This window comes from Malania oleifera, chromosome 8, assembly GCF_029873635.1.
Source record: "Malania oleifera isolate guangnan ecotype guangnan chromosome 8, ASM2987363v1, whole genome shotgun sequence".
NCBI classification, from domain to species: Eukaryota; Viridiplantae; Streptophyta; class Magnoliopsida; order Santalales; family Ximeniaceae; genus Malania; species Malania oleifera.
The window spans coordinates 2,067,792-2,080,688 of record NC_080424.1 but is presented as its reverse complement, the minus strand read 5'-3'; the positions used below and the strand labels follow the sequence as shown (position 1 = coordinate 2,080,688).

At 35.1% G+C, this 12,897-nt stretch overlaps 1 protein-coding gene across 50 annotated transcripts; it reads right to left on the bottom strand.

Annotated features, from left to right (window-relative positions):
- Nucleotides 1-5,083: 5,083 nt before the first annotated feature.
- Nucleotides 5,084-12,720, bottom strand: LOC131161372 (uncharacterized). Of its 50 annotated transcripts, XR_009138413.1 has the most exons (9): nucleotides 12,350-12,670; nucleotides 11,953-12,087; nucleotides 11,493-11,557; nucleotides 11,205-11,319; nucleotides 10,175-10,277; nucleotides 8,743-8,842; nucleotides 6,992-7,077; nucleotides 5,865-6,132; nucleotides 5,084-5,416 (listed from the first exon to the last, which is right to left on the bottom strand). XR_009138413.1 is itself a non-coding variant. In XM_058117105.1 (7 exons), exons 4-7 carry the CDS (start codon nucleotides 11,293-11,295, stop codon nucleotides 5,379-5,381), a joined length of 315 nt encoding a protein of 104 aa, XP_057973088.1. In that variant the 5' UTR covers nucleotides 11,296-11,319; nucleotides 11,493-11,557; nucleotides 11,953-12,087; nucleotides 12,350-12,670; the 3' UTR covers nucleotides 5,084-5,378. The 50 variants fall into 50 exon arrangements, 11 of the variants coding, with proteins under 11 accessions (XP_057973088.1, XP_057973086.1, XP_057973087.1 ...); XR_009138436.1 differs by lacking the exon at nucleotides 8,743-8,842 and having other exon boundaries at nucleotides 11,205-11,316; nucleotides 12,350-12,709; XR_009138418.1 differs by lacking the exon at nucleotides 8,743-8,842 and having other exon boundaries at nucleotides 11,953-12,091.
- Between the last annotated feature and the right edge of the window lie 177 nt (nucleotides 12,721-12,897).

Here is a 12,897-nt window from a genome sequence, read left to right as displayed (position 1 = left end):
TCAAGTAATGAACCTTAGGCTAAAATCATAAGGGCTTCGAGCGACCAAACCAGATAAGTCAAATTGCCTCGGTTGACCGAACCGTGGACTAGTCAAATAGTTGACCTAACTTCGAGCGACTAAACACAAATGACTTCACCATCCACGATCAACCGAACTCGTACCCTGTCCTTTCCCAACAACTCGGGCACTCGAACCACACGTTCAAAATACCCCCAGGCGACCGAATGTTCAAGTTCGGTAGACCGAACTTGAGACTAGGTGATCGAATCTCAGACAGAATGAAAAATCATCTTGGTCAACAAACCGAACCCTTAATCAGGCACCCAAACTTCAAAATTACCTTTTTCTATTGTCTGTTCAGGTGACCGAACCTATGGCTTGGTCTACTGAAACTCTCGGGTTGGCCAAATTTTTTCCACAATTAATTGGGGTTAAATAGTGTTAATTTCTTAAACATATTTTAAACAATTTTAATAGTTCCCTAAATGTCTCCAACGGTTATAATTTTGACATTCTCTATATATATGGGTTTATTTACACAATTAATGTGTGAATAGAAACATCATTGAGCCAAAAATCTTCTGAATTTTTAAGAGTATATTTTTCCTATACTAGGTCAAATACACTCCTCCTTTGCTATTCCCCTGAGAAATCAAGTTTTTAAAGAATATTCTTGAGTGATTCTAATACTTAAACTCTTTTGGTTATAAATTGAGTTATTGTTTTTGATTGAAAGTTTTAGTTAGGGTTCCCCCCCCCCCCCTCCCCCGATTTAACTAATAAATCTTTGTATGGAAAAACCTTTGTAGCTAGTGAGTCTTTGCATCTTTGTTGCAAGACTCATCAAGCTTGTGGTTTTTAGTTGTGCAAAATATTTTTTATAAGCTCACTTATTCTTTAAATATCTCTTGAGCTTTTATTTTGAGAAAATTATTTTTTAGATATTATGAATATTCTAGTTGGAACTCTTTGAACTTGTAGTGATTGATTTACATTGATACTTTATTTCAAAGATTGTTTGGAAATACACTATAGGCCATGATTGTACATTAACATCGGTATGAGTGTTTAACACATGTTATTGGCACTGAGCATATGTACTATCATCTGTGAGTGCATATTTATCTAGACTGTATTGTGATATACACATTTGCTTGATTAGAAGCACTTCATTTGTATTCAAAAACTATATTGATTATTGTATTCCAGGAGCGGGCTTGAAGAGGGAGGCTTGCCCTAATAAAAGTCCCGGATTGACTTTGACCCGTTAGGAAAACTAGGTGCACCATCCTGGTAAGGTGTTGCATTAGATGTCACTCCACCCGTGAAGTGAGCCCTTAGTGGCTTGTAAGCCAAGACGAGAACGTAGGTAGGATTGACCGAACACCGATATCATATTCGATGTCAAGTTTACATTTCCTGCATTATATTCTGCTTTGTGCTTGATTTAATTTCCTTACTGAATATACCGCATTTCTGATTAGCACGATCTTGTATTTGATTGGGAAATATTGGAATTACGTTATATGTTCTAAAAGGTGATTAATATATCATATCTGCAATTTCATATATACTTAGACTGCTCCTAGGTTATGTTATACTGTTGCTAGATTAGTTGAACCTAGGTTGCATTATACTGTTGCTAAATTAGTTGAACGTAAGAGGAAATTTTTAAATCTCCAATTCACCCCCCTCTTGAGATTGCACCAAAGTCAACAAGACAGATAATAACTCAAAGTAAAACCTTGATGTACATCTATTGTGATCAGAAAATTTCTAGATTTTTCTCCTACAATCCTAACGTTAGTCATTACTCTATCACACATATCCTTAATAACTTCAGTATATCTACTACATACCCGTTTCATTTATAAGACTTACTAAATAATTTCCCTAGGTATTATGTTATACATTTTCTCTAGGTCACTAAAAACCATGTGCAAATCCCTCGTCATTTTCCTAAACTTTTTCATTATTTTTCCTAAAAGACAAATAGCTTCTATTGTCAATCTCCAAGGCATAAAACCACCATTAACACCCCTGCAGAAATACCCTCAAATTATCCATAACCCCTAATTAACATAATAATGCACTCATACATATGAAATTAAAGGAAGAAAGAATCCAAACCCTAGAAATCAAAAGTAAAATTGAACAATTTAAAGAAAAATTAGAAAAAGAAGTCTGTTCAAATTTACCAAATCCATTTTGGTCAAGGAAAAAGCATATGGTAAAATTACCTTATGTAAAGGAATTTTCAGAAGATAAAATACCTACTAAGGCAATACCAATTCAAATGAATCAAGAACTACTTGAATATTGCAAAAAAGAAATCAAAGATTTACTTGACAAAAGATTAATAAGAAAGAATGGTCTTGTTGTGTCTCAACCAAAAATCAAATTGTTTCAAGTTAATGTTAGATTTTTGGGACATAATATCTATTAAAATACAATTACTCCAATACAAAGATCAATAGAATTTGCAAAAAAAGTTTTCAAATGAAATTAAAGACAAAAATCAATTGCAAAGATTTTTAGGCTATCTTAATTATGTTGCAAACTTTATTCCTAACTTAAGAATAATTCTCAAATCATTATTCAATAGGTTAAAGAAAAACCCATTAGCATGGTCTGATGAGCATACTCAAACAGTAATTAAAGTCAAAACTTTAGTCAAAAGTCTACCAACCTTAGTCTTCCTAACCCAAAGGCTTTCATGATTGTTGAAATAGATGTCTCTGATGCAGGATTTGGAGGTATTCTTAAACAAATGATAGGATCAAAAGAAACATTAGTTAGGTTTCATTCAAGAGTCTGGTCTAGTCCTCAAATCAATTATTCAACAGTTATTGTCGATCTCCAAGGCATAAAAACACCATTAACACCCCTACAGAAATACTCTCAAATTATCCATAACCCCCAATTAACATAATAATGCACCCATAGATATGAAATTAAAGGAAGACATGTCTCTACCACTATAAAAGGATACTCCAAAATGAGGTAAGTATCTCATTCTCACACATTCTCTCTTATTGTTGCAATCTAAACCTCCCACAGTCCCTAACTTAGGCATTGGAGTGATCCCCCGGAATACACCCTAGGTCCTCTAAGCTATTCATAAACAAGACCCAACAATAATTTACTATGGTTTTCCTGAAATCGTCACCCCAGGAAAATCACAGAAACAATCACGAAATTCTTGCCTTCAGGCTGCAAGTTAGAACCTTAAACTCCAATCCCATCCTTTAACAACAATTGATTCATATCTCAATCTACCCATCTCCTATTTTCCTCAAAATTTACTCCTATACTCTGGTATTGTATTCCTTTGTTTACTAAAGTCTGCAGAACCTAACAACCTAAGCTCTAATATCAAATTGTGACGCCTCGATTTTTCATACCATTTAAAAAATAAAATAAAATCATCGATATTAATTAAATCATACACATCAAACATCACATCAGCCACGTCAACAACTCTGATACCCATGGGTTGGATGGTGAAATGAAAGATTGATAAAGATGGAAAGCCATGAGTTACAGACGCGTGGTTACTGAGGATACTCATGGGCTGGATGGAAATGAAAGAATAATGAAAATTGAGAAATGAAAGAATAATGAAATATGAGAAAGGAAAGAATGATGAAAATGGGAAATGAATGTGTGAGTTAATAATATAAATAATGTAAGCGAAGTAAAACATTCCTTCTGAGGGCTTACTGAGTAAGGTGAGTACCCTGATAAGTATCAGTTGTAACCGAACCCGAGTTATTTGGGTAAGGTTGCAAACGATATCAGAGCAGAAGAGAGTTACATGTATGGGCGTGCAATCTCCCATATTTTTAGAAACTTCACCGAGAAATATGGGTTGCATGTGAATAAACTTAAGAAATGGAAATAAAGCTTTCAAAGCTTGTATTGTATATTTATATGACTCCGAGCATATATCAATAATTTATTCCATCTTACTGTGATTTGTCTCACCCAAATATCTAAACATTTTAGGAAATCGAGACAGACTAGGTGATAGAGCTCTGAGATAGTGGGGAGCTGGTACCCTGATATACTAGGTGAGTGTATGAGCGAGGGATGTATGTTTCCCCTAGAGTCTTGTTGTTTTTGATAATATATTTAGATATGTATATATATCTAGATGGATAGTACTCTAGTATATGTATTCGTTGTGGTATGTAAATATGTTGACTTCCGCTATTAGGATTATTTTGTATGACTGTATACCCAATTCCTATTTCGAGTCGTATTATATTGATACGGTATTAGAATTTTTGACATGTCCGAAGTTTGATGATGAATATTTATTTTTAAAAAAAGTATGAAAAATCGAGGCGTCATAGAGAGACATGAGAGAGTAAGAGTAGAGAGAGAGAGAGAGCCCAAAACCCTAATTTGAGAAAGAGAGAGAGAGAGAGAGAGTTATAACGAAAGAAATATAAGCTTCCTTATAGACCCTCAGCCCACACAAATCCATCAACGGTTTTCCTGAAAATGTCGATGGTTTGGTCTCATACCAAACCATTTTTTTCTGTGTTCTTACATATAGGCTCTCAGTTGTCTGAAACTATCGACGGTTTCCCTAAACTCCCTAAAATCGTAGACGGTTTGGTCTTGTATTAAACCAAATTTATTATTATTATTTTCAGGTCCTTACAAATCACATGAACCAAAGTAGAAAGCGCTTCACACCAAAAACGAGGAGGAACAGATGATTCAAGTAAAAGGGTTCTTACCACATCAAGAAGGTGACGATTTTTTAACTCAGCAACACCATTTTGTTGTGGTGTCGAATGATAAGAACGCTAAGAGATGATCCCTTTGCTTTAAAGGAAGTCCTAAAACTCATTATACATGTATTCTCCTCCAAAATCAGATCACAAGATCTTGATGCTAGCAGAGAATTGAGTCTCACGAAGTACAAGGAAGCACTTAAAGACTGAAAAAACTTCTACCTTAGCCCATTGGAAGTAAACCCAAGTAAAACGATTAAAGTCATCAATGAAAGTAACAAAGTACTTATAATGAGAATGAGAAACAAAAGGTGCAATTCCCCAAACATCACTATGAATAATATCAAAACATTGTTAGGCATGAGATGCATGTTGAGGAAAAGGTAGAACTTTACTTTTTCCAAGTTTGCATATTGTACAATCAAAGGAAAGATTAAGAGAAGAACACGTTGTATTTCCCAACAAACCAGAATTAAAAAAGTACAAAGTACATCTGAGTTTGGGTGGCCAAGACATCTATGCCACATCTTATTTCCAGGATTTGCAACATTACATGCGAAAGAAAGTAGAGGATAACAAGGAATAATTGTGGAAGGAGAAAGGTGCAGAGGAAAGAGTCATCCCACTTTAGGCCCCTTCGCGATCATCTTCCCAGACACTTGATCCTGCACAACACAACCAGAACGAGAGAAATGAACATTACAATTGTTATCGACCAATTAACCAACAAAAAAAAAAAGATTTGTGGAGAGGTCAAAAGAAACAAAAACATCAGTTAAGGAAGATGAAAGATCACCAACGACATGGATAGGTAGAGAACTGCCATTAGCAGTGTTAATTTTTAGATTTCCAACATAATTTCAGACATTGGAAAGAGGAAAACAAAATTGGTCATATGGTTAAAGGCTCTGAAATCAAAATACCATGGTTTAGAAGAAACGTTAGGATTACCTAAGAGTCCAAAAGTAGAAAAAGCAGAAAGGATCATTCGTTGTACCATTTCAGAGGTGAGTGTATTTGGGTTTGCTAAGGCTGTAGGAGTAGGAACAACTTGCAAGGCAATAGGCAATGTAGTAGAACTAGAGGCACTAGCGGAGGCATGATAAGGAGTACCTTGCTTCCTTTCAGGGCGAATGGGACGAGCGGAGATGATATGTCCCTATTTCTTGCAGTAGTTACAAAACTTTTGAGGACAATCCCAAGCAATATGACCAAAGGCTTTACAGCTATAGCATTGGAGAACACGCGTGTCTCGACCCTTATTCCTCCCTTGTGCTGCATAAGCCACAGTAATAAGGGCACTGACAGTAGCCCAACATTCCATGGAAGCCTGAGTTACGAGACGCTGCTCCTCACGAAGAAGTTCACTCAAACAAGCATCCTGAGATGGTAATAGATGACGATTCATCTGATTAGAACGTGCAATGTCAAAGTCAGAACATAGCTTCATCAAGAATTGATCTCTCTTGCTTGTTTCATGCACTGCTTGAACAACAGAGAGAGTTGCAGTGGGAACATTTGCATAAACAATTTATGAATAAGTAGCCCGAAAGATTTTGAAAACCAGAAAAATATCCCTCAATAGAGAGACTTCCCTGTGTGAAATTAGCCATCTCATACTCCAATTGAAAACTCCAAGCCGCGTTGTCTTGATTATAAACCTTATGTAGATAATTCACATGTCAGTGGCAGTTTTATAAGGCCTCGGATTGAGAACAAGGTGAGGCTCAACCGAGACAAGGATCTAGGTTATAACTCGAGCATCCTTAATTACCCATTTAGACAGAGCCTCGCCTTCTCGAGGTGCGGGATCACTCCCATCAATATGACCCCACAAGTCTTTCCCTTTGACAAATAATTGAAACTAAAACTCCCAAGCAGAATAATTTTTGCCAGTAAAACAGACCCCGAAAGACTCGCTAGAAGACATGATTTAACCAAGATAAATACCAAAAATCATAAAAAAATTCCACCCACAACAAAAACACTGATCTCCTAGAAATTCCACAAAGAATATTCCACAAAAATGCAACACCTAGAACCCACAAAGAAGTTGCTGAAGATGCCAACAAACAAGAAATCCCAGCACCCACGAAGAGACAAAAAATCTCAGCACCGAAAAAGACAAAGGACCAAAAACCCACAAACTAAAAAAATATAAAACAAAAGTTCAACACATAGAACCCACAAACTCACCACAGAAAGCACACCAACAACCAAAACAAATACCACAAACTCACCAACCATGTGCCGAAATCCACAAGAGCACCAGCAGACAGTGCTGAAACCACCAACAAAAATCACCGAAATCCCAAAACACATACCCCTGAGAAAAAAAAATCCAAGAAAAAAAATTCAAGAAACAGGTAAGAAACTAGAAACCTGCTCCGATACCATATCAAAGTCAAAAAATCTTTTGGAAAAACTGACCATTCTCGATTCAGCCCTTTCTCATTATAAAGGCAAATCACCAATCTTTACAGGAAAGTAGTAATAGCCAATCTTTACAAGGAAAGTAGATATTATGCTATACAAAGGAAAGTCTTAACGTATTCCTAATATTCAACATCCATACATGGTAAATATATTGAGTACATCTAATATTAATAGCTAAATTATAAATAGGTAACAAAGACTTTGACACCTATGGGATGGTAAAAGGTTATTCGGATTTGGAATCACATATTTTCCTAACAGGCAAAGCTTAGGAAAACAGGGTTTTATTATTTTGATCTCCAAGTTATAGGTCACTTTTGTGTCTTCCAAAATGACCTATCTATTCTCATTATTTCAAGTGTGTTAGTTATCTTGTATTATAAATAAATAAATAAATAAAACCACAAGATTACTTTTTTTTTTCTTCCAAATAAAAGAGAGGAGTACAGACATGATCCCAACTATCTTCATGATTAAGCCCACTAATTGCCAGCTGCCTCAAGATAAACCACCTAACTCTGTTTTGATGGATATATCCAAATGCACGCTAGGTCGTATTTCTTAAGCCTAGTCACCTAACAGCAATTTCAGAACAAAAACCATAAAAATGCAGAATGGTAAAAATTTTAAAAATGAAAAATTTCAAAAAACATGCATTGGCCTAAATCTCTTAAAGACAAGGCAAACATTTGCAAATCTAAACAGTGTCTCTCACCTGGGTGAAAATCGTCACACTGAAGCAATGCCATTGGTTTTTTTCAAAGAAAAAAGGTGGAATACCATTGGTAAGAAATAAGAACAAACAAGAAAATGTTATTTAATCTTGTGGCGAAACTCATCTTGGATATGTAGACAGTATCTTAGATAACATTGAGCCTGATCAATTGAAAAAAGCAGGGAGAGAGAGAGAGAGAGGGTGGAGAGATATTCCTAAATATTGTGACATGCGGGTGTTTCAGGGACAAAGACACTCGAGTAAAAAATTTCAAGACAATCCTTTTCCTTCTCCTTCAATTTACTTCTGTATACCAATAAAAGTTAGGGGTTCATTCCCTTACCTCTTGCCTCCTTTGGGGCATGGACTATCGTAGGATCACACCAGAAATTTTAAGAAGTCACTTTCTAGGGTTCAAATTGTTTGACCAATACAAAACCCTTAATTTAAGAAGAAAGAATCAGCAAATCACATTCACAACTTCTCAAAGCACCATTTGTGCTCTTCTTCCCTTTACTGCATTCCCATTTTAATTATTCCCATGTGCAGCATGGAAAAGAGACACTAAAAAGAAAAGTGCTCACAGCTTAACAGCTCTGCCTTTGCTGAAGAAAACCATGATTAACATAGCACTATTGCACCAAAAATTGCAGAAAAAAGCACCCATTTCCTACTAGGGAGTTCATTTTGTCATATCATATTTGATTTGATACTAATGCCATAGTTCCAACATGTAAGGCTAGCAGATGGGTTCAGTAACAATGTTCTCATCTCACGGGTTGGAGAAGAGATCCATAACTAACATCACATTACAACTGTAAAATAATGCAGGAAAAGAACCTGTTCCTGGTAGAGGGTGCATTTTGACTTATCATCTTTGATTTGATACAACTGCTAGTTCCAACATGATGAGCTGCTTGATCAATAATTGTCATCGTACCTATCATCATCAATTATAAGCTACCAGAATCTTCATGGCTGGGCACCATTCAAGTTGCATCATAATCACAAATGAGAACACAAATGGTTGACGTGTGTGGAGGTCTATGGATCTCTACCATGTGATGAAGAACAGAGCAATGCACAATATGGGGCAAAAGAAATGCAGATTGATGGAGAGGAGAGGGTTGGGTTGTGCTTGTGTGGTTGAAGTTGATTGAGACATTTGGAATAGAACCAAAAGGAAATGTTATGTAGGACAGGAAGAAAGACCTTGGAAAGATATTTGCTAAAGAATAGTTAAGAAGAGTTGGGTCAAAGAATTGTTGGGTTAAGTTAGTAGTTTATTATGTGTTTAGTTTAATTAGTAGAGTATTATGTGTATTTAGGGGCTATTTTGTAGTATTTATGTTTTCTACAAGTTTGTTTGTAATTCATGTTGTTTCAGGGGTATATGTATAATTTCATGAGTTTAGTGGTTCTTATAAATAGTGTGTGAAAGTTATGTTGTAAGCACATATTGTTGAATTTGAATTGAAGTGAACATGAGTTTTCCCCTTGTATCTCCACTCTCCTCCCTTTCCCTTCTATTCTAATTTCTCCATGGTGCAGAACCTTGATGCTGCCCCTACAGTCTTGGAACAAGGGAGAACCAGGCAAGTACATCCCAAGCAATCTTGTTTTTTTAAAGTAAAAGAAATAATTCATTCAATAATATCATCTTAAAGAGTAAACTAAGAAAGAGCTAACACTATATCTGACTCACAAAATGAAATTGACGCAAGAGGAATCATGGTGCATGACAATGCTGAAGACAAACAAAAAAAGGAGAGAAAAATCCTCTAGCTAAATATATGGAATGGTCAGTGACGCATGATAATGCTAAATTGATTTTGAACAAGCATTTTTTTGTTAATAGCAAAAGAAGAAATTCCAGTAATAGGAGAAGAATTTACAAAGAGGAGAACAAGGCATCTCCCATCAAAATTCTGGAACAAATCAGAAGGACAAAAAAAAAAAACTGAAACAACAAGGATAGAAAAGGAAAAAATCAATTCAAAAGACTACATCAAGCCATCATTGTGCATGCCAAAACTTCAAATTGAACTGCTATAACCATTAAACAGCTTAAAAAAACTTCTCCCCTTCCCAATAAAGCAAACAAGATATGTCAACCACAGAATCAAACAACAAAGAAAAGCAAGATTTATGCTTGTATACTTTAATGAAAAATTTATTGAAATCCTCCTCATTTTGCATAATTAGATGTGCTGCAGCACATTGAAATGCTGCAAAAAAATGAAATTTCTCAGAATAATAGAACACATCCCACCTGCTAACAGCGCTCTAGCACACACAGATTCATGTAGCCTGAATTGCATGGATCCTTACACATTGAAAGTGTATTCTGACTCATTTTTTAGGCTTGTCTGACCCTTAAAACAATGCAACAATAAGAGACTGAGCTTAAATAAATTTCATAGAAACAAAGATAAAATGAAAATGAAATTTAAGGTAGGAGGATAGTGATGATCATTAATGTAGTACTCATGTATTTTTGAAGTTTTATTTTATTTTGTTTATTTTATTTTATTTTTGCTGGAGGGTTGTGTGGCTCCCACTGTAACTACTTATTGTTCCAAATAAGACAATGAAAGAAGGGATAAATTGGGGTTAAAAGGACTAAAAGAAGAAAATCAACAAAGTACAAGATAAAAATTTAACTAAGAGGATGAAATAATGCAAAATAAGATAAGAATTATAAATTGGGCGGGCTAACCAAGAAGAATTGAATATTGAATTCATTAGGATCCGTAAATGTAATCAAAACATCAGGTATAGTAATATAAGTTCATAAAGAAAGATATATAAAGACTGAGAACATGAATTTCAACTTCAGGACTTGGATTTGAAATTTAGTAGATTGAAAAAAAAAATTATATCCGTGAGATTTCTAAAACTTTAAATCTTCAGATTTATGTTCCAAAAACAAAAGAGCAGGGAAACATAATGAAGTGAAGACAATGTCCTAACAAAGTTATAACACAAGAATCTCCATCTATATCATTATAATGAAGAAAAAGGTAAACCAATGGGAGTCATTAAATTCATCAAGGAACGAGCAAAATGCTGAAGAAAACATTAAGTCACCATTCTGCTTAAGAAATTCGCTTGTCAGCTTGCTGGCCTACAATGTACATCAAGCCCTAACACTTCCCTCATTTGGCCTGCATGTCATATGGTGCCTCCCAGCAGCAGTGGAACTAACATGATGTTAATTCACAACTTGACCTAAGCAATTAGGTTCCCGGCAAGCAATGTATATCTAGCCTTCTCATAAAATTCATGAACATCATACTAACCTTTGTATGAGATGCCATCATCATCGTCCATAGAAATCGAGGGTACAGCATGTGTGTGTACATCGGGCTGGGCTGCCAATTGAGATGACATTGATGAAGAATCAGCAGCCGTCTACTGAGAACAAAAAATTGTAAAAGCATTTTGTGAGCTCATAGGGTAAATGTATAGTTCATTAGGAAAAAAATTTCATGAACTTGATTAATAGAAAGAAATCTAATAAATAACAACGATCTTTGTTTATAGAAATAATTAGTAACAATAAGAAACAAAAAAATATTTATCATCACCATTGTTGCCACAAAATCCATTAGAAAAATGTGCGTCCTTGTATTCAATCATTGTGTTCCTATAACTGTCATTCATCAAATATGAGACATTAGAAATTAGAAAATTTGATGAAACAAGAATATATATATGTATATATATATATATATATATAATGAAATTTGAAGGAATAAAGATATAGGTGTGAAGAAATTTTGATTTTGCCTCATGCAAATGTACTCAAGCATATTTGCAAAAATTCAAAGTCAAAATTTGGCAGCATTTATACAAACAAATCATATTTGAGAGTGAGGGCCTAGGAGAGAGGGAGGAGTAGAGCTAGAGAGCATCAACAGTTTTGTGTCACTAAAGAAAAAAATACAGGAGAGAGAGAGAAGTATAACACGTCAAAATAAAATATAGAGGGCAACAAAATTGGGTGGCCAATTTTTCCATAATGAATTCCACATCATCTCAACTCACTATATCAAGGAAAATCTCAAGTTGCAAGTCATATGTCAATTAGTACCGCACAGCTCAAGTTGTGCCCTTATATCTTCATTTCTCACCCCAGCTTTGGTGGCACTTTCTATTCCCAGTAGTCTAGAAGCTCTAGGACTATCTTCAGACAACAATGGACACCAAATTTTGGTAACAGCAAACTGGTTAATATCAAAAATTCCAAAGAAAATAATTCCTACCAGTAAATTACTTCAAGAAACCACAAACCCCCACAACGAAACGAACAAACAAAAAAATGCCACCCATTTAATAATGTAGTCAAATTCAAATTTGAAAACAACGTTTTTTTTTTTTTGTTTTCCGTTGGAGGGTATCTTTCTAAGTAAGCATTAGAACGGCAAAATTAAGAGAATGATACATTGGATTGGGCTCACAGAGAAATGAATGAAGCAACAACGTTCGTCAGAATTCCAGCTTGGTTACTGTTCATATCTCTTTCTACTCTCGCCAACACTACCTCTACACAACTCCGCTAGAACCCTGCTGTGGTTGCCATTGTAGCATCTTTAGTTCGATCTTAGACGATGTGGATCTCCTCCGATCTAACCGATGCCCTTACTCTCCCAAAGTATCCATCATTTTTTTATGGAAACTCCAATAAAGAGCATGTTAAAATATAATATGGGTCGCAATTCTCTTATGGGGACCGGGTTATCTCTTGGGCCCTTTGGATTTTACTTGTCTCTCCTTTCTCTCGGCAAATTATTAAACTTGATATAAAGTTTCAAAGATTTTTGTACCTTTTTGAAAGGCAATTGTAGTCGGTGATAAAGTATTAAAGAAATAATATGTACAAAAAAATAAAAATTGCTGAAATACGAACATTAAGGTGTTTAGATGGTTTGGGCATTTGAATTGCGGGAAGAGTGTGATGAAGTTTAAAAATATTGACAATAAATTTTTTAT

Coding starts and splice junctions, on each gene's coding strand:
- LOC131161372 (XM_058117098.1), bottom strand. CDS start 11,513: ATGGATTTTGTGGCAACAATG. Junction 11,317..11,492: donor TGGATTTTGTGGCAACAATG/GTGATGATAAAT, acceptor TGTTCTCAGTAG/ACGGCTGCTGATTCTTCATC. Junction 7,078..8,742: donor GCACCCTCTACCAGGAACAG/GTTCTTTTCCTG, acceptor TTTTTTTCTCAG/GGGTATGTGTTTTGGGATTT.